This window comes from Nymphalis io, chromosome 22, assembly GCF_905147045.1.
Source record: "Nymphalis io chromosome 22, ilAglIoxx1.1, whole genome shotgun sequence".
NCBI classification, from domain to species: Eukaryota; Metazoa; Arthropoda; class Insecta; order Lepidoptera; family Nymphalidae; genus Nymphalis; species Nymphalis io.
In genome coordinates, this window is record NC_065909.1 from 1,071,575 (window position 1) to 1,094,074 (window position 22,500).

At 39.2% G+C, this 22,500-nt stretch overlaps 1 protein-coding gene across 4 annotated transcripts in view; it reads left to right on the forward strand.

Annotated features, from left to right (window-relative positions):
• LOC126777049 (oxidative stress-induced growth inhibitor 1-like) overlaps window positions 1-18,360 on the forward strand; it is a 47,273-nt gene extending 28,913 nt beyond the window's left edge. For all 4 annotated transcript variants that reach the window (XM_050499898.1, XM_050499902.1, XM_050499901.1 and 1 more), the window contains exons 2-10: window positions 1,320-1,625; window positions 5,500-5,605; window positions 5,864-5,963; window positions 11,934-12,017; window positions 12,715-12,912; window positions 13,369-13,475; window positions 15,968-16,158; window positions 16,905-17,065; window positions 17,470-18,360. In XM_050499898.1, coding sequence (XP_050355855.1) covers window positions 1,553-1,625; window positions 5,500-5,605; window positions 5,864-5,963; window positions 11,934-12,017; window positions 12,715-12,912; window positions 13,369-13,475; window positions 15,968-16,158; window positions 16,905-17,065; window positions 17,470-18,297 — 1,848 coding nt within the window. In that variant the 5' untranslated portion in view covers window positions 1,320-1,552 and the 3' untranslated portion in view covers window positions 18,298-18,360. The remainder of the gene's footprint in view (window positions 1-1,319; window positions 1,626-5,499; window positions 5,606-5,863; window positions 5,964-11,933; window positions 12,018-12,714; window positions 12,913-13,368; window positions 13,476-15,967; window positions 16,159-16,904; window positions 17,066-17,469) is intronic.
• The last annotated feature ends 4,140 nt before the right edge of the window (window positions 18,361-22,500 follow it).

The following is a 22,500-nucleotide window of genomic DNA, read 5'->3' on the forward strand; positions in this document are numbered from 1 at the left end:
CTAGCAAATATGTTGTGAAACGGTGAAATTTTCTTGATAGGGCTTTGTGCTAGTCCGTCTGGGTCCACCATCTACTGTTATAGGCTTTCATGACCTCGAGTTTGGGGTCGGGAACTCGGTGTTCTAAGTTTATCCTTCCTTCTCATACTTATAATGATTGTATGCAAATAATATCACTGCAATGATTGCAATTGTCGTCATCGCACTTTAAATATGTATTGTACTGCATTATATACATTTGGAATTTTTTTTGAGTTTTGGAGATCATTTCTCCAGCTGCTGCAGTTTGCGGCTTGTAATCCGTCAAAGCGTAACGGCAGCATGCGCATGCGATCCCGTGGCGCTCCTCGTTAAGCGTACCGCTGGTTTTTTAGTGGGTTTTCCGATATTCGAAGCGCACTCGGCACCTTGGATACCGGTGAGCCCCCTAACTGTTCTCGTGAGGGAAACGCGTAATGCGTTTTTCCAGCGTTAAAAAAAGTATGGGCTTGTGAACACGAATGTGGCAGAATTCTATTCGACATATGTACGTTTCAACATTAAAAAAAAAACAATGTCCGTATTTAAGGTATTACTAATATTGGTATTTATCTCTCTAAGCGTACAACTTGTGTCAAGTGTGGGGACGATAGCACAAGTGCATCAGTAGTGCTTTTCTATAAGAAAACACTTCATCACTCACCCGTGAAATGTCGACAACCGACTTATGGTGATATACTATTTTGATGCGCGTGTCTTGTAATGTTACGATTATTAAGGTTAATATCGCATATCACTTTCTGATATTTCACGACCGTTTTCTGCTGTGAGTAACGAGTTTGGTCTTACAGAATAGCGATACAGGATCGAACCTGCGACTTTTATTTTGAACCAACGGTCTTCGACTTTGATTGATGCGTTCTAACATTAGACATATCGGCTTTATAAAAACTAATTGACCATTATTAGTAGCTAAATATATTAACGTATTAGCATTGTTATACAACTCCAGCCTAATTTATCAGCGATTATTATCAATACTCGTGTGGTTGTAATGCGGTTGCTTGACCGCTACAAGGATGCCAATGTTAAAGATACAAGTATTAAAATACAACTATTAAATTTACAGTTATTTGAACCGATATGGCTCAGTGGTTAGCAAGCGTGAATCGTAAGCGATGATAGCAGGTTCAAAATCAGACAAACACCACTAAATTTTCATGTGCTTAATATATGTTTATAATTCAACTCGTGCTCGGCGAGGTGTACGACGTTTCTACCTAACACACTTGTTTTATTTATATATATATATGTCTAATTAAACTGTATGTTTGTTTCAGATATACAAATAATCACGAACTACACGGAGATCAAGATAAATATCGAACTAAAAATATTATTATTTCATAAGACTCGGACAAGTCCGTAAGACTGTAAACTGCATGTGATATAATTTAACGTAACGCATTTAAATTAAGAATTCTAAATTCAAATATTTAAATACTCAACGGCATCTACTGTCAGATTTAAATATAAATTATCAGTAGCGCCATCTATGATATAATCTGTGAAGATGAGGGACAGCATGAAGTCTTGCCAGCACACGCTATCAGATGACGTCGTTTACAAAGATGTGGTCGTTATCGGTGAGTTTTTTTTACGCTCAATTAACTTGACATTATGTTGAAATATTTTGACAGATAATAAATTCAAGACTAGCTGCGCCGCGTTTCTCTGCCCTCGTAGTGCCGTCATGTTAAATAGCCTGTAGAATTATAACCTGAAGAATTTATCTATCAAATGCAAGAAGAATTTTTCATATCCACTGGTAGTTTCAGAGATTAGCGCGTTCAAACAAACACTATTCCGCTTCAGTATTGATTTTATTTGTCCAGCTCCCCCTCACATTGGATTGTGAGTTTATACGTGAAACATATAAATTGTTGAAACAATATATAATAAAAGTCAATCAATGAAGAAATAATGAGTAAAGTAAATAACAACATATTTTTTTTAATAAAATAAATACATTATTTTTATAGCAGCGAAGTATATAGTATACGCGCCACGCACACATAGGGGATTACAGTGTGGTGGGGCAAGACATTATAATGAAACGTCATGTCGCTTGCCGTACTCCCAATGTCAATGCCAGAATAAAACATGCGGACCTGAAATGTAAATCGATCGCTACTTCTTATTATAAATGGAATATTACCGTGTCTGTCTGTTAAAATTTGGTATGAAGCAAGCTTTGAACCCTAAGTAAGGAGGCTACTGTTTGATACACTTATTACCCCTCCTAACACGTGGACGTAACCTCATTTAGAATTACTTGTATTGGTCCGATCCTAGATTCGTATCTGGTTTCTCATGATGTGCAGAAAATGCCGGCCACTAGAACTCAAGACTTGCTGGAAATATAACTTAGGAAATTATGCAAGATATACCTTAATAAATATAATACATAGATTTTAATTATGTAATACATATCTATTATATACTCAATAACAATTCGAGGCACGTTCGTTGTTGCATATTTACGTGAGAATTAATTTAACTAGACGTACATATACGATTGAATATCCTGCGAGTTCTAGGTCAGATAGATATATAATTGGCTAAATCGAAATGCACATATAGTTTTATTTATATAAATTATTTAGTATTCAATTAACATTAAAACTTTATGTATAAAGAAAAATTAAAAATAATTAGTGTACAAATTGTGACTGTGTATTGGTGGCAAAAATGCTAGCAGCATAGCATGGAGTTCGTAATATGCTACGACGAGCCGGTTGGCATGGTTGGTGGATACTTTCCTTTCACGCCGAAGGTTGTGGGTTCGATTCCCACCCAGGAGAGACATTTGTGCATGAACATGTCTGTTTGTCCTGAGTCTAGGTGTAATTATTTATAAAAGTATGTATTTACAAAAGAAAAGTAGTTATGTAGTATATCAGTTGTCTGGTTTCCATATTACAAGCTCTGCTTAGTTTGGGATCAGATGGCCTTGTGTGAATAAAGTCCCAAGAAGTGCCAGGATATAATTATTATATATTTTATTTAGGAAGCCAGACTAACAATTTGGTCATTCCATGATTTTAAATGGTGATCGTTAGTCATACATACTGTAAGGAATATAAACAGCTTCAAACACCATCAATACGTTGCCAACTTTGAATTTGGGGATGTATAACTTAGTGGTGTCATGTGTGAGTGTAAGTGGTACCGCTACCAATTCACAAATTTTTGCATATTCCAAAAATTGTAGTGATAATGGTTGTCAAATATCTCGATCGCGTTCTGCGGTGAGTTACGATTTTGTTCTTCGCTAGCTTTTCTCAATCTACACATATATATATATATATATATATATATATATATATGTATAAAAGTATAATTGACAGTTAGTTAGTACTACTTATTAACGCACACTTCAACTATTGGGGCTAAGATCATGAAAATTTTGCATAGGGTTTGCAATCTACTGGTGGTAGAGCTTTGTGCAAGCTCGTCTGGGTAGGTACCACCCACTCATCAGATATTCTACCGCAAAACAGCAGTACTTGGTATTGTTGTGTTCCGGTTTGAAGGGTGAGTGAGCCAGTGTAATTACAGGCACGAGGGACATAACATCTTAGTTCCCAAGGTTGGTGGCGCATTGGTGATGTAAGCGATGGTTAACATTTCTTACAATGCCAATGTCTAAGGGCGTTTGGTGACCACTTAGCATCAGGTGGCCCATATGCTCGTCCGCCTTCCTATTCTATAAAAAAAAAATAAAAAAAAAATAGGGGTTCCTTTTACACAGTAGGCTAACGCTAAGGAAGGGTTTTTGAATATCTAACCCCCTAAAGTTGTGATAAAGGGAAAAATCCTTCATTTTTGAAGAAAGGATATATGGAAACTGGTATTTAGCGCGAGTGAAGCCGCGCGTAAAGCGCTATTTGTACTTTTAACAGCAAAATATATAATTATCAATTTTTATTTCGAATCTGCGAGAAAAGTCTTTACAAGATATGCTTAATTTAATTGTCCTCCATAAATTTCTCTTCAGTAAGTTATGAATAAAAAAAGATTGAATGGAGACTTGATATTGGAAAGTTACGTACATATTATCGTACGCGGTATTATCATAACCTTAACATACATTGTAAAGTTAATTATATATTAGTTAGTCGAAAATGTAATCTATTTCGATATGTTTAGAGTTAAAATTAATATGATGTTTGCTCTTGATGATAATATGAAATAATGAAGGTTCGTCTGGATTTTTCCAGTTACATCTTATCTAAGTGCATTAGTAATTGCTTTCTTTTAGGGATTAATTATATATTTTTTAATGGCTTTCAGTTGTGCCAAGTGGACACAGACCATTTCGCACGCATTATCGCACAGACAATTTCCCTTGCGAAATTATGATTCAACTAGTTTTCGTGTTTAGGGGTGTTAGTTATTAAGAAGTACGCGAACATCTTTCCTCTAGTTCAAACTTGCTTCGTAAAAAATGTTATCAAAATCGGTTCAGTGGCTTAGACGTGGAAGAGTACGAACAGACAGAATCACTTTCGCATCTATAATATTACGATTGATTAAATCTGGCAGAGGCATATATGTATGTACATATACATATGAGACAGGCATATCTATTTAAGATGAATAAACTTCGACGCCGTTTTATTATTATTTGAGCAAATATTATTGTTTTGATTAAATAATAAATTTTCGCAGTCATAGCCAATATAGAATCGGAATGAATCTGCAACTTTATACTCATACGCGTTTGACCTTTCAAGTTGACCAGAAATTCTGTCGTGTAATGCGATCTCGGTAATATTGCTGATTAAATACAGCTTATGATACAATGTATGTATGTATTACGTGAAACAGTTCCAGGATATACCCCGACTTTATGTTTAAAATAATTACAGAAATATTTCTGATCAATCGCAATTTTAAAAGATATATTGAAACAGTTTTAGCTTGTGGGGGGGGGGGGTGTTGTTTGGGTGCTTTTTGTGTTTATTTAATATTTTCAATTCACACATGTTGAATACTTTCACGATTTTTATATGAGGTATTAACTGTTTTATGTTAAAATAAATTGTCAACTATATAATGATGATCTTTACCTCGTTGTCGAGTGACTAACTTATTAGGCTGCAAATCCAGGGGCACCGGGTTCAATCCCAGATTCGGGCACTGTAATTACGCAGTACACTGGCCTCTCACCCTTCAGATCAGACAACGGTACTAAGTATTGCTGTTTGGTGTTAGAATATATGATGAGTGGGTGGTATTATAATTTAACACCATAATTATTTATTGGTTTCGATCAATTTCGATGTTTCACAAACCGTTACTTGCACATTTTTAATTATTTTTATTTATTTTACTTCTATATAAGTATCCGAAATAACGTACATTATGACGTCAGCAAAAAAATGACGCAACGGACAGTAATGCCTTACATTTATAAAATGTTATATATATATATATTATCGTTTTTTTTTTCAGGTAACGGCCCCAGCGGTATGGTAACATCATTCATGCTTGCAGGAAATGTACCATACCTAAAGGAAATACCAGATAACCTGCCTATAGACGAAATGCTCAGAGCCAGGTACACAACACGTTTCGTTTATATAAAACTGTTATTTGTTTTTACATTTTATATGTTTAATGATCGAGAGAGAAACCTAACCCTACCTAACCAAAACCCGGGTGGTAAGAAGTATTAAAATATCTGAATGACATTTATTGATTTACGAAGTTTAAAGGAACGAATGATTAAATTAAAGGGGGCAACCGTATCACCTTCTCCAAGATGATCATTGTGTGGAATCTGTGTAAAGGAAATTTCCATTGGTCGCATTTTCAGATTACAAAACCTACCCCCTGGACAGAGTCTACTGGAGACGGACCTTACAGAACTTGCTGAAGGTTTGGAGGGCAGGAGTCAGAACCCCATCCCTTTATTAGTAAGTACATTTATTTTCAAGATCGTGGTCTGGATGTTTTCTGTGTACGCTCCCGTGCACGTACAGTTTGGTCTTGCGCCTGAAGTATTTCCGGCCGTATCTAATTTGCCGTCCCGTATTATGAAGAGTGCACCTGTGTTTGCGCACACACTTCACTATAATGTCCTGCGCAGTTGGCTAGTCTCCCTGAAGAAATCATCAATCATTTACTATGAGATATTTTAAACATCGTTAGCTGACAATATATATAAAAGAATAACTGTCTGACATATCAACGAATAGCCTAAAATACAGGGAATAGATTTTTTTTATAGAATAGGAAAAGGGAAGAGCATATGGGCCACCTGATGGTAAGTGGTCACCAACGCCCATAGACATAGGCATTGTAAGAAATGTTAACCATCACTTTGGTGATGCAATGCGCCACCAACCTTGGGAACTAAGATGTTATGTCCCTTGTGCCTGTAATTACACTGTCTCACTCCCCTTCAAACCGGAACACAACAATGCCAAATACTGCTGTTTTGCGGTAGAATATCTGATGAGTGGGTGGTACCTACCCAGACGAGCTTGCACAAAGCTCTACCACCAGTGATAGTATTAGAAAATTGCACATGGGTTTCTTTTACACAGTGGGTTAGCACTGAGGATGGATGTTCAAAAATTCAACCCCCTAAAGTAATAAGATGATAGTTTCCTCAAAAATGAACTATTTATTATCATAAAGTTTTATCAGCCTTTATCAAAGTTTATTTGCGACGAAGAACAAAAGTCGAAAATGATTTAAACATAAGTAATTGTTTAAAACTAAAACGTAACTCGTTTTACGATAAGCTTCCCAGTTGGACATTTCTGCATTAATTTCCTGCTACAATCTTAATCAAAAACGTATAAAAAATACATTAAAAACATTTATAAAATATGCATAGCAACAAGGCAACAAGTATCTAAAAGAGCTATTATTATAATACTATATATGTATTATTTCGCGACATTATTTCCAATATGAATTGTGAGTGAGCCAGTGCAACTAGACACAAGAGACAACTTAGTTTTCAAGGTCGGTGGCACATCGGCGATGTCGCTTGTGCCTGTAGTTACACTAGCTCACTCACAATTTAAACCAGTATAAAACAATACTAAGTATGTATGTTTACGGTTTGGCGGTAAAATATGTGATCAGCGGGTTATCTGCCCAGATGGGCTTGCACAAGGCCCTACAACCAAGTGAATTTAGCATATTCAGCAAGTAGCATCCCTTTTCTCGCAATCTTAACACAGTTCACTGAGCTATCGCGGGTACAGGTACAGTCTAAAATACTATCTCGTCACGAACGAACGTACGATAACCTTCATATCGTAACGAATTCGCTCCATTCCGCTTAACAACAGCATTGATAACAATTATGTACGGACCGTTCCATTAAATAAAAGTATGCGGTTCAATGGGCCAAGATACGTCAGTCTAGCCAAAGACTTTCACGTCGTTTGTGTATAAACTACACCTCATAATGATATCCATCCAAAGTCCTTGCTTAATAGAGAATTGCTGAACAACGATATGGTCTACGGCTTCCTCTCCTTTTTTACGAGAAGGTTTGGAGCTTGGTCCACGATGCTGTTCAAATGAGGTTTGGTGTATACACATGTGGCAGAATTTCAGGGAAAAATGACACGTTTCCTCACGATGTTTTTATTTACCGTCGAGCATGAAATGAATTATAAACACATATTAAACACATGAAAATTTAGTAGTGCTTGCTCGGCTTTTGAACCCGCGATCTTGATCCGATCGCAATCTTGACCGACGATTTACGCGTTCTAGCCACTGGGCACATATTTGTTATTCTACAAAAAAAAACTGCTAACCGTTAGCCTTAAGAAATGTTTCAGATGATCTATAAATACACGGTTACAAATCAGAACCAAGAATAGTATCCATACGAAAATCAATAAAATATAAATATTGATAAAACGGGTTAAACATAGCATGACAACAGTCCGTTATCACAAAAACCTGATAGCAAAGTGATGTAATATGCAAATTGATAGCCATACAGAATATATGATGAATACAGACTCTGTATCAAGCTTAAAATGTTTTTTCGTTTCTAGATCTCAAAAAAAATATCTAACTATTTACCTGATAGTAAATAGTCACCACGGTCCGAAGGCATTAGCGCTGTAAGAAATATTAATCGTACTTACGTCATTGCGTTTGCGTTAAGCAAAATAACAAGGTGCATTCAGGATTATATATTTAAGTACCTACTCCACGCGGATCAAGCAGCTTTAAGCATGACTGCTCCACCCCTATTTGCTAATAGTTCTTATATATTATACATTACAAACGGTTATCGATCAATATATCTTTATTAAAGTAATAGTCTGTTAATGTCCCACTGCTGGTCTAAGGCCTCCTCACCCTTTTGAGGAGAAGGTTCGAGCTTATTCCACCACGCTGCTCCAATGCGGGTTGGTAGAATACATATACAAAATTTCAATTAAATTAGACACATGCATCCTCAAGATATTTTCATACACCGTCAAGCACGAGATGAATTATAAACACAAATTAAGCACGTGAAAAATCAATGCTTGCCCGGGTTTGAATCCACTATGCTCGGTTAAGATTCACGCGTTCTAACCACCAGACCATATTGGCTTATATAATATATCAATAACAATATTCCAATCAGATATTTAACTTACAAAGTAGTTTATTTACCTTAACTCTTCCTGGGGGTCGAATGGGCTATAGACCATAAACATTATCATTCAATATGCTATCTAATAACATTATCGCACGACGTGAGATTATCGCATTGAAACAGATAAATCAGCTTTATATATTATATATACATATGTATATACAGTGTCTAGTGCTAGTTATATGTATAATTTATCACGATACATCGATGATGATAATATGCTTGTGACTTATGGCTGACTAAAAGGTTACCATTGCCGCCGTTTTAAAAAAAAAGATAGTCCTATCAATGACTCGTTAAATCAAATACGGTCAATCACCTTTTGTACTACGATGCGTTAATGTATTTCGATAAATATAATACATGTATTTTATGTGTGTTTACTTTTTTATATATTATTATTATCTGCTATTATCAATTAAAAGTAGACATGGTTGAGTGGTTAAGACGCGTGAACCGTAATCGAAGATTGGTTTCAAAAGCGTAGACATATCTACCATATACTTAATTTGAATTAATAATTCATCTCGTCATTAACGGTGATAGGAAACATCGTAAAAACATATCGGATAAAAACTATCCACAAATGTATATCTACTATCCATCAGCCCGCATTGGAGTAGTAGTGGAAGCTCAAATTCGACTTAAATGTCCGCTAAATAATTACTTATTTACAGGCTGTTTCTTTACAAAACAATAGGTATGTTTTCTCAACTTTTCAATCAGGTTACAGCTCACAGCAGTACCGGCCACCTGTCCCTTCATCAGGTAATAACGAGATAGTCTTTCAGCGCCCATTAGTTGACGGTTTCCCTTTATATAAATGGCATTTCAGTTAATGATATATAAATAACAATTACAATATGTATAAAAATCAAACAACGCTTATGTACTTAGCGCCTAGAGCGATCGCTCCTCTCGCTCTATCCCAGGGCCGACGCTGGCTCAGTCCACCCGACACATCCATGTATAGATTACAAAAATATTTGATGTTTAGGTCGCTCCGTTTCTCGAATTCGCTTGTTATATATAGCTAACTTTGATTCAACTCGATTCAAGTTCACAAAGCAAAGAGGTCACGTACCACATATCTAGTTTAAGAAAGATATCGTGCGGAACGACGTTGATCTTGAATGAGTTATTGAAGCGTGTTTTTTTGGAGTTTCATATCAATGCGATGCATTCAAGCGGTGCGCTGTTAGCTTGTTATAACTTAGTTCACATTTAAGTTTATTACTGAGATTCTCGCCGGTTCTTCCGTTGTTAGTGGTTTACCAACTTTTTTTATAGAATGGAAGTCGGACGAGCATATTGGCCACGTGATTGTATGTGTTCACCAACGCTGATAGACATTGGCACTGTTAGAAATGTTAACCATCGCTTACATTGCCAATGCGCCACTAATCTTGGGAACTAAGATGTTATCTCCCTTGTACCAGCAATTAAACTGGCTCACCCACCCTTCAAACCGGAACACAATACCAAGTACTGCTGTTTTCCGGTAGAATAACAGACGAGCTTGCACAAAGCCCTACCACCAGTGAACCTCCAATTTCCACCGTGGTTTTGTATCTTTACATATTTACCCTGTTGAACCTTGGCAAGTATACACTTCACCACACTTTGTACCACACTTTTTTCGGATATAGCATCATACACCAATGATTAATAACATAAAGACCAGGTCACCCCCTACCCACCTCATATAATTACAAGCATACGCAATAACTCATGTCTGGTTTGATTGACAGCACATTTGCAATGTAAGGCACAGATAACATCAACCGAATGGACAGGATGTTTTATATATTGTTCTTTAATAAAAAAATATCGGTCAAGCGCGAACCGATATCGCGACGATAGACAAATGTAAAGGATATTCCTCATATTAAAATTGCCACAAAGCTCTATGAGCAAATTGTGATATGAAATTATCTCTTTCTTCGCCTATCTTTTAAACATTTTAAAAAGTTGTAAATGACATAGAATGTTCTGACAAAATTTATGATTAGTTTCCCGCGTTATAATTTTTTTCTATGTTAAGACATAACTATGCAGTATACAGCCATTTATTTTTACAATTATTCTTTTATTGTTTCGAATAAAAAAAGCAAATGCATTTAATATACAGCCAATATATAATTTATTTATATTTCCCGCGTCATCAAATTATTGTTGACGTCACTAGGCACTGGTTAATTGTGAAACCAGTTATTATAAAAAACGCAGTCGTTTTTTGCATTAAAAAATTAGTTATTTCTGAAAGATATGAATTAATAGTAGATATTCGAGTAAAGTAATCATTCGACTTCGTACCGATAAAATTATTGCAAAATTACCCCTCCTATTTCAATTCAAATTCCCTCACCTCTATAAGTTAAAATTTGTAAAAATCCTTATAAAATGCTTTCTAAATTTTAACCATTTATGAAGCGGAGTAAAATAATATTATTTTTAGTTGGGTCGGGGCGCCCCCTCGGCTGTTAAAGCGTCACGGTAGCATGCGCAAGCGATCCCATGGCGATCCTTGTTAAGACGGAAAGGATGACGCTGGTATTTAGTGGGTATTCCAATGTTCGGGGCGCACTCGCCGTCTTGGATACCGGCGAGTCCCCCAACTGTTCCCGTGGAAAAAACGCGTAATGCCTCTTTCCAGAGTTAAAAAAGGGGGTCCTTGGTTGGCGACGATCCAGTTCCTTATAGTCCTAAACATAAATACGGTGGTGGATATACAATAACCTCATGTTCCTAATGTAAGCTTTTACCACGAAGTAGTTTTGTGTGTTTTCAGTCAATTACTCAGGAGAAACGATTTTATAAATAAGTATAGAGTATAGATTTTAAGTAATTATTTTTACATTAGCGGAACAAGTCTGTCTCTTTAATTGTCGGGCGGCGCTTTAATTAATAACATAGTTATCGTTCGTCGCTGGTTGTTCATCTACAAACAAATTGTCACTATATCGCAAGCGAATCGAAGCGTTATTGTTGCGATTTATCCGTTTTCCTATTCCTCAATTTAACTATCGACCATTGGCATAAAAGTTAACAATTAAGCTTAGGTTTGACATTACAGTATATGTTAAAATCATATCGGTTCGAATCCGATCCGAATAAATATAGATTAGTCGAAGTTGGATCGGAATCGAATCGGAAACGTATCGTAATCGTTATATATTAGTAGAAATACCCTTGGAAGTATCGCCGGAAAGTTCTGGAAATAATGCAAAGGTATCATGATTTCGGTTTTCTTTTCCAGGTGGACAACTTATTGAGGCCGTGCGCGGATTTAGGATTACAGGAGGATTCGTTAATCGAATGGAGATTTGACGCGGAGAAACAGGTAATTAAGAATATTATTACTTTATTGTACGTAATTATATAATTAATAATATATTAAGAGATCCAGTTGTATATGATAGTTGTAATGTGAATATTAATAAGTGGTTTTAAATACCTAATTATGTTAATAGTAGTAGACTGCCTCGTTGGTCTAGTGGCTTGATGTAAGACCGCAGACGCGGAGGTCGTGGGTTTAATTCCCAGGTCGGGCCAATAAAAATTTATTGGGTTTTTCTGTCAGAAAAGTCTCAGTAGCAGCCCGGAGTCTGGAAGTTGGAAGTGTGTACACTCCCGTGCCTCGGAAAGCACGTAAAGCCGTTGGTCCAGCGCCTGAACTCTTTTCGGTCGTGTCGGATTGCCGTACCATTTATATATCCGATTATGAGAGTTAGGGAATAGAGAGTGCACCTGCGTTTGCGCACACACTTGTGCACTATAATATCTCCTGTGTAGTTGGCTAATCTCTCTTGAGATTGACCACCGTGGCCGAAATCGGTTTGGAGGACATTATTATTATGTAAATAGTATTTTTTTCATATATAAATATAATTGAAGATAAAAAATCAATTAATTTGATCTTAAAAGCAATTCCAACGCCGAATTACTTTACAATATTTCTTGTTGTATCACCAAAAGAGATTGGTCTTTTCTTTATTATTTTAAGTCTAGTGCCATAAAAGTGTATGTATCGGCGTCAGATCGAGCACATAGTGCTGGGCAAGGGCCCGCCGGGCGGCGCGTGGCCCACGTTCCCGGGCGCGGTGCGCACGCTGTCGCCGGCGGCGTGGCTCGCGCTGCCGCCGCACGCGCGCATCGGGCCGCGCGCCGCCTCGCGCCTGCCCGCGCGCGCCGTGGCCGCGTACTGCGCGCGATACGTGCACGCCTGCCGCCTGCAGGTAACGCGCTACGACCTTTTTTTTAATAAGCTCCCCCCCCAACAATGAATCCACAATCCTATTACGGATTACAAAAGAATCAAAATTACAAAATAAGACAATGTTAGGATTATTACGTGTATAACGACAAATAACTCATTTTAATATATAGTATACACTAATTGTTAAGCTAATGCTCTAATTATTATCATTTATGTTTGATTATAATACAAGTAAAACCGATTTTAAATTGAGTTTAGACTAAATCAATGTTACAAAAATTAAAACTGCTATGATAAACACAAATTTGGTGTATAATAAAAAGTGTAGAAATCAATGAAATAACTAAGTGAAATAAAACTCACTTAGAAACAATAAAAGTGACGTCACGAGTGGAATAACTCGTCTAAAATTGACAACCCTGAAAGCCCTCCCTGGAGCGTGATCCCAACACCTTAGAACTTTGTATTATTCCAGCGGTACTTTCGCTCGGGCGCCACGGTGACGCACGTGGGTCCCGCGCCGCGCGTGGCGCCGCCCTGCCGCGCCACCTGTCCGCGGAACGCCAACTTTTGCGTGTCGGGGTGAGTGTGTGGTGTCACAGAAATAACTTATTCTGTATAACAACCAATTCCGACCAAAATTATTACTAAATAACCAGTGACCAGCAAGTAATGATATAAAGTTTTAAACTTCTCCAAATCAATCAATCAATCAACAGCCAATCGTTGTCCAATGCTGAACATCTCTCTCAAGGCCGCTCCCAAGGTGCGCCAAAGCTCCCTGTCCTCCGCCTTCCGCATCCAGTTGGTGCCCGCCACCTTCTTAAGGTCGTCGGTCCACCTGGCTGGAGGGCGCCCTACGCTGCGCTTGCCGATTCGCGGTCTCCACTCTAGGACTCGTCTGCTCCAACGGCCATCGGTCCTACGACATACGTGACCAGCCCACTGCCACTTCAGCCTGCTAATTTTGCAAGCTATGTCGGTGACTCCGGTTCTTTTCCGGATAATCTCATTTCTGATCTTATCCTTCAAAGATACTCCGAGCATAGCTCGCTCCATAGCACGCTGAGCGACTTTGAATTTGTGGACTAGTCCCGCAGTTAGTGTCCACGTTTCGGCACCGTATGTCATGGCAGGTAAGACGCATTGGTTGAAGACTTTCGTCTTCAAACATTGCGGTATAGACGACTTGAGGACTTGACGAAGGTTGCCAAATGCTGCCCATCCCAAGCGAATTCTTCGATCGGCTTCCTTCTCGAAGTTGTTCCTACCGACTTGTATTATCAAACTGATCAACAGGTTTAATACCGGAAGTGATCACCGCTTGGTTCGAGGCACTCTAAATATCAACTTAAAAGCCGAAAGATCGAGAATGATGAGGTCTACTCTCCGACCTACCATGCTCCAAGCTGCTCAAGGCTCCGAAAAGTTCCAAATGGAACTTCAAAATCAATTCACCGCGTTGGAAACCATAAGCAGCATTGATGAGAGAACCGACACGCTGGTCAAAATACTGCAAAACACATCCCGCAAGTGTTTTCCGCCACAGAGAAGAGACAACGCACCAAAACTCTCTGCTGAGACACTCGAGCTCATGAGAAAACGACGAGAACTACCATCGTTTTTGTCAGATAAGGCCTTAAACCGAACAATAAAAACGCTGACGCGACGCGATCTCCGACGCTCTAATACCCGTGCCATCAAGGCTGCGATTGAGCAAAATCGGGGATCGAAAGTGTTCGCTCGCAAGTTTGGGAGGCCGCGTCTGACAAAACTTAAAACTGAAAATGGTGGGGTCGTTACCTCTAGGCCTGAGATTGTCGGAGAAGTAGAGAGGTTTTATGGGCAGTTGTTCTCTTCAAGATCGGATAAACCCGTGGGAATCAGTATTGATGACCAGCGCGCCCCTCTTATGCGCCATTACTCCGAGGAGCTCCCGGTCGTTGACCAAGGAGAGATTAGGGCGGCTCTAGAACAGCTTAAAAACAACAAAGCTCCGGGAGATGACGGAATCACAACAGAGTTGCTTAAGGCAGGCGGGACTCCGGTCCTGAAAGAGCTAGCAAGCCTCTTTGATTCCGTCATCTAACATGGCAAGACCCCGGAAACGTGGAGCGGGAGTGAGGTGGTACTGTTTTTCAAGAAAGGTGATAAAACCCTCTTGAAAAACTACAGACCAATCTCCCTCCTGAGTCACGTGTATAAGCTGTTCTCAAGAGTCGTCACGAACCGTCTCGCCAGACGACTTGACGAGTTCCAGTCCCCAGAGCAAGCCGGCTTTCGATCAGGCTACGGCACCGTGGACCACATCCATACTGTTCGGCAGATTGTGCAGAAGACCGAAGAGTACAATCAGCCGCTGTGTATGGCATTTGTGGACTACGAGAAAGCCTTCGACTCCATCGAAACCTGGGCAGTGCTCGACTCATTGCAGAGATGTCATATCGATTGGAGATATATCGAGGTACTGAGATGTCTGTACAACGCCGCTACAATGACTGTCCACATCCAGGACTGTAAGACGAAGGCGATCCAACTGCGCAGAGGGGTGAGACAGGGGGATGTAATATCCCCGAAACTGTTCACCAACGCGTTGGAAGACGTTTTCAAAACGCTGGATTGGACTAGGTATGGAGTCAATGTAAACGGCGAGTACATCTCACACCTTCGATTTGCCGACGATATCGTCATCATAGCAGAGTCGCTGGAACAACTCACCGAAATGCTGCGTAGCCTAGGCGAGTCTTCCCGGTGTGTCGGTCTCGGTATAAACTTGGACAAGACCAAGGTCATGTTCAATAGGCATGTCGTGCCGGGACCGATATACGTCGAGGGGAAACCTCTCGAAGTTGTTAGTAAACTTCTCCAATAATAGAGTAATTATAATTTACTTCATTAACATCGCAGAAGTATTTATTACGAGCTTTTATTTCATCTGTTTGCATGTGTGCGTTAAATCTTGCAATCGAAACCAATTCCACTCAACTGATGGGTTATGGAAATTTTTGTAACTGTTTTGAGAGTTTTGGGATTGTTGACGTTTTATTTTTTATTTAAATTTATGTGCTTTCCAGGTACGATCATAGACAAGGTCGCGGTTTCCGCTACCTGTGCGCGCGCGTGGTGCTCGCGTGCGGCGCCAACGACCGCCCCAACTCGCTGCCGACCCCCCTCGCTGTTTCCCCCGCGCCCACCTCCCCCGCCACCCTCGCCGTGCACTCGCTGCCCGACGTGGAGCGCGCGCTGCGACGACTCGCCGAGAGAGGTGTGACTTGGCGCGACTTATACGATTATTAGACATATCGGCGAATTTTGATGAAAACTAAAATTGCAATTAAATGTTTGTAAAATTGAACCTTTGGATTTAACGATCGTAGTGTATGTAGCACTTAGTGTTATGTTATAATTTAAAGAGAAGAATGCTCTGATTGCTTCTACCTCTATCCTACCCACTTTTGAAGTGGCGTACATTGCGTATATATATCTATATATACTATATCTATATATATAGAAAAAAGCCGAGATGGCCTAGTGGTAAGAACGCGTGAATCTTAACCGATGATCGTGGGTTCAAACCCGGGCAAGCACCACTGAATTTTTATGTGCTTAATTTGTGTTTATAATTCATCTCGTGCTTAACGGTGAAGGAAAACATCGTGAGGAAACCTGCATGTTTCTAATTTCACTGAAATTCTGCCACATGTGAATTCTACCAACCCGCATTGGAGCAGCGTGGTGGAATAAGCTCCAAAACCTTCTCCTCAAAAGGGAGAGGAGGCCTTAGCCCAGCAGTGGGACATTAACAGGCTGTTACTGTTACTGATCTATATATAAAGGTTGATATTGTTCGGCACTCAATACATCAAATAAATTGTTATGAAAAGTCTGCACTTAAAACGGGCGTTCCGCAAAAATAAATAATGGGTTCTTTTTATATTTGGTAAATATTTATGGTAGGAAGTTTGATACTGAACTTATTTGAAATAAATAATGAGTAATCTGTTCTCCCAGCGGCCGACCGTGCGCACGTGCTGGTGCTGGGCTCGGGGGTCAGCGCGGCCGACGCCGTGCGCAGCGCGCGCGCCGCCTCGCTGCACGCCGCGCACGTGCACCGCCTGCCGCCGCACGCGCTGGCGCGCCTCTCGCCGCACGACTACCCGGACTACGCGCACGTACGTACCGCCACACACACACAAACACACACATGTGCACACGCATACCCATTCACGCCGCTCATATGAGCTATTCTGTGGTAGACCAACGAAGTTAACCACACGAACAATGAGACTTATACTGTAGGAAGACCATTCCGTTCCGTAGAGACGCGCAAAGAAAATACTCCCTTAAAATGTCATACTAACCAATTTTGAAACTAACCTTATTAGTTCTCAGTACATAATATGTTCATATAAGTTTTAGTATTTTTTTTTGCTTATATTCGCGACGAATAGTCTTATCCCTTTATATTAATCGAATTTAAACCTTATATCTCAATACATGTAATGCCTGAACATAACCCATAGAACCAATTATGTAAAATAGATATAGTTTAATTAAATTGTATTTTTATCGACAGGTTTACAAAATGATGCTCGACGGTCCGTCAGGAAACCACCCGTACTACACCCCCTACCCCGACCACATGATTGTAGAAATTACCCCCATAGCCGCACAGGAATCCTCCCCTAAACTATATGAAGATAAAGATGACGAGATCCTCACTTTAAAGAGGGTGAAACTCCTCAATTTAGTCACAAATGAGACAGTAGAACTGACTGTCTCGCTCATAGCGATACTTATTGGATCCAAACCGGATCTGTTTTTCCTCCAAACGAACTTTAATCTCAATAAAATGACGTCACAAGAAGAATGCATCAAATGCATCGAGAAGAAAGAAAGTGATGAGAACCAAAGACAATGCTTCCTCAGGAACCACTGGCATTACATCAAATCTGTATTTGGACAGAGTATACAAATATGCAAGTCGAGATATTTAAATTATTCAGAAATAAATGGTAACACTGACACAAAGTGCGTGATACCGGACTGCAATCGACGGAATATGAAATGTGTGTGCAATCGTTTAGACATAGAGAAGGCTGTGAAGTGTCAATGTGAGATCATTCCGTATAACGATAGTGTTAAGAACAAAGTTAGTTGTCAGTGCCATTTGACTAACCCGTTCAGTGATGGACTCGGGTTTGGGGTGGATCCAAGCAAGCCAGTGGATGGGAGGGGCAATCCAATAGCAATAGACAAAAGGACACATGAGGTTTTGAATGCTCCCAAGGGGCTGTATGCGCTAGGACCTTTGACTGCTGACAATTTCATCCGCTTCATACCTGGGGGAGCTGTAGCAATAGTGGCTCACCTTCACAAAGAAATTAAGCAAACTACACAGTGACTACTTTAAGTGAATAAACGATACTTAACTTTTTTTTAACAATAAACTATTTTTTATACTCCATGACAGTCTTTCATTTTCTTTATGTGAATTTTTTTAATATCAACACGTAATTAATATGGAATAGGATGTGGTTTGAGCAGAAATAATTAAACCAAAAATCAAATGAAATTGGAATATTTTAGTGTCATTTTATTAGTATTAAAATTATACCTTCTGACAAACTGGACACCTAAATATTTGGTCGGATACGATAAAATACGGCCGGATACGGTAAAAGCCGAACATTTCCGTCTTTAGCCTAACACCTAGCAACCCTATATCCAAGGTTGTACACGGAGTAAAAAAATAGAAAATGAGTAACTCCGTGTTTGTACACGGAGTTACTCATTTTCTATTCCAATTTATAATAAACGCTATTCGAATTGAATAAGGAGTAAAACAAAATTTATATATATATTCCATACAAAGCTCTACTGTATTATGCACTACAAGTGATTTCTTGATTTATTATTTTATTTACAATAAAACACTATTCCACTACTTTTATCCTTTCATACTTTCAAATTTCTGATAACAACTTAGGATGACATTCAAAACGGCATTTTTTGTGTATCCATAATGTTACATAGATAATTTAAGATCTCGACCAATTCAACGTCAAAATTTTGTATTGTCTTTACTTCTCTTGCGGTTGGAATAATGTGGATTTATAACCTTACGCTTTTTTATCATCTATATAAGTTTTATCAAGTAACGAGTACATTTTATTTCATATCATCATATTCAGCCCACATTAATCCACTGCTGGACATAGGCCTCCTCACAGGTGCGCCAGGTCTCCCGGTCCTGTGCTAGTCGCATCCATTGAGCACCCGCCATCTTCCTAAAATCGTCTGACCATCGGGCGGCTGGTCTGCCCACTGGCCTTTTTGCTTCTCTAAGCCACCACTCCGTGACGACTTTAGTCCACCTTCCGTCTTCTCGTCTGGCCAAGTGTCCAGCCCATCTCCACTTTAACCTCGTGATACGCTTCCCAATATCTTCGACTTTCGTCTTTCGTCGGATTTCTGCGTTTGGTACACGATCAACGAGGGAGATGCCTAGCATAGCACGCTCCATCGCCCTTTGTGCCACTTTTATTTTGTGCATGTTATGCTTAGTAAGCGTCCATGTTTCGGCATCGTAGGTGAGTATAGGCAAGACACATTGGTTAAACACCTTAGTCTTGAGGCATTGTGGGAGTTTGGATGTCAACGTATCTTCGAGCTTTCCAAAAGCAGCCCACCCTAATCCAATGCGTCGTTCGATCTCCTGTATTTGAGATTTCTGATCAAATGATAAACGATGTCCAAGATAGATATCATCGCTGACCACCTGTACGGTGTCCTTACCTACGATTATGTTAGGTGCACGTATGTGGCGATTAGTCATGATTTTGGTCTTGGACATGTTCATCCTCAGACCGATCCTCAGTGAAACTTCTTGCAGATCTGCTAGCATAAGTTGAAGTTCTTTGGTGCTCTCGGCGACAAGAATCAACTCGTCCGCGAACCTAAGGTGCGTCATGCGTGTTCCGTTTATATTGATACCTCTCTCCCTCCAATCCAGCGTCTTCAACAGATCTTCTAAGACGGTGTTGAAGAGTTTCGGCGAGAGGTTATCGCCTTGGCGGACCCCTCTGTCAACAGACACGAGGTTGGTGTTTTTATGTTGGTGCATGCGCACCTGCATAGTTGCGAATTTGTACAGCTCTCGGAGGATATCTACGTATCGCTTGTCAATACCGCAGCGATGGAGAGATTGAAACACGGCCCAATGTTCAACACTGTCGAAAGTTTTCTCGTAATCAACGAAGGCAAAGCACAGGGGTCGGTTATACTCATTGCACTTCTCCATTAGCTGCTTGACAGTATGGATGTGGTCCATAGTTGAGTATCCACTCCGGAAGCCAGCTTGCTTGATAGGTTGGTTTTTCGAGGGTGTTAGCGAGTCGGTGGCACAGGACTTTAGCGAACAGTTTGTAGACCTGAGAGAGAAGGCTTATTGGACGATAGTTTGTCAGTTTTGTTTTGTCGCCTTTCTTATAAAGTATCGTGACAATCGCATTCTTCCATTGACCGGGTGTAGAACCCTGTAGGAGAATTTCGTTAAAAAGTTTTACAAGGACTTCAAGTATAGGTTTTCCACCTGCCTGCAACATTTCGACATGCACCCCGTCCTCACCAGAGGCTTTACCTTTTTTCATTTTGCTTAGCGCATGCTCTACTTCATCTGGTGTTATATGAGGTAATTCGCCTTTTTCGATTCGCTCTACTGGCGCTGCTCTGGGGTCCGTCGCAACTTGTATCGATTGCGGTATTTTTGAGGTATACAGTTCCCTGTAAAACTGTTCGACGATCTTTATAATTTGGTCACGATCAGACACAATATTGCCGGCATGACCCGTCAGCTTGTTTATTTCCCTCATGCCCAAGCTAAGTTTTTTTCTATAAACTTTCGGGGCCCTATTGTCTTGGATGGTTTTTGCAATATTTCTGGTGTTATAATTTCTTAAGTCATTACGGATTGCCTGCTTTATAGGCTTATTAATCTCTCTCTGATCTGATGTTATACCAGTCTTCAATTCCCTTCTTTGGGATAGGAGAGAGAGCGTATGAGTTGTTAATTTCGCCTCTTTATGTGGCTTCTTTCCCCCTATGTGACCTTTCGTGGTCTCCGTCAGTACTGTGCACAGCAAGTCGTTCAATGAGTCGACATTCCGGTTCTCTTCTATAAGCCCTTCGAAAGAGTTTTTGAGTTCCAGTTGAAACTCATTTTGTAAGAGTTTGTAACTATCCCTACCATATTTTGAGCTAGATGTTTTAAGCAGTTTGGCTCTTTCTTTGGGAAGGTTATACCTGAACGTGGCTCTCACTAGACGATGGTCGCTATTAGTTTTAAAGCGACTTAAAACGGATACGTCTGTTATATTTGACTTATGCGAGCTAATTTTGTAGTCGATCTCATTTCTCGTCCGGCCATCCGGGCTAGCCCAAGTCCATTTCCTTGAATGACGCTTTTTGAAAAAGGTATTCATTGCGTATAGATGATGTTGCTCAAGAAAATTTACTAAGGTGTGTCCCCGTGGATTACGACTACCTAGCCCAAACTGTCCTACCGTTTTTTACTTGATGTCCTATTTTTGCGTGTATTTTATTTATTAAGATTTAATTTTATATATATATATATTATTAATATATAAATATATATATATTTATATTATAAATTTTAAAATATTATAAATTTATATATAAATATATATATATATATATTTATATATTAATAATAATAGGCCAAGCTAAGCCTGCGGATTCTAAATATAGAAATGAATATCATACACTATCCAAATAGCAACAAATTGTTTAAAATAGACTAAAATTTATTTATAAATTATATGCTATCAAACATCATAATAATTATTCCTAACAAAATATTTGAATTTGAAGCTGTTGACAAATGATTAAATGTTTAAATTTGAACAAAGTTAGATAGCGCTCAGTAAAATCAAATATAATTTGTAGATAAAAAACCTTTAAGAGGACTGAAGGGTATTATATACCCAACTTTTTTACTGGTGGTAGGGCTTTGTGCAAGCTCGTCTGGGTAGGTACCACCTACTCATCAGATATTCTACCGCAAAACAGCAATACTTGATATTGTTGTGTTCCGGTTTGAAGGGTGAGTGAGCCAGTGTAATTACAGGCACAAGGGACATAACATCTTAGTTCCCAAGGTTGGTGGCGCATTGGCTAAAAGCGATGGTTGACATTTCTTACAATGCCAATGTCTAAGGGCGTTTGGTGACCACTTACCATTAGGTGGCTCTTATGCTCGTCCACCTTCCTATTCTATAAAAAAAAAAAAAACAACTGCGGCAAAGCAAAGGGGAATATTATTTTAGTGTTCCAACTATACTACTATATTTTGATAAATTACGGGTTATTAGTTTCGTTATAATTTACTGTGTGCCACACATTATTCGTCTATCACTAAAAGCAGGAAGTGTAGCGAGTGGACGTAAAAAATATGTTTTAAAATAATAATTATTTATTTAAGCAAGTAACCAGGATTATCATCGGTTGTAGTACCATTGTTATGTGAATCTCTACAAGCTCACTATTAAAGTTAGCAGTCGTGAATGTACAAGTGATCTTGTTGAAC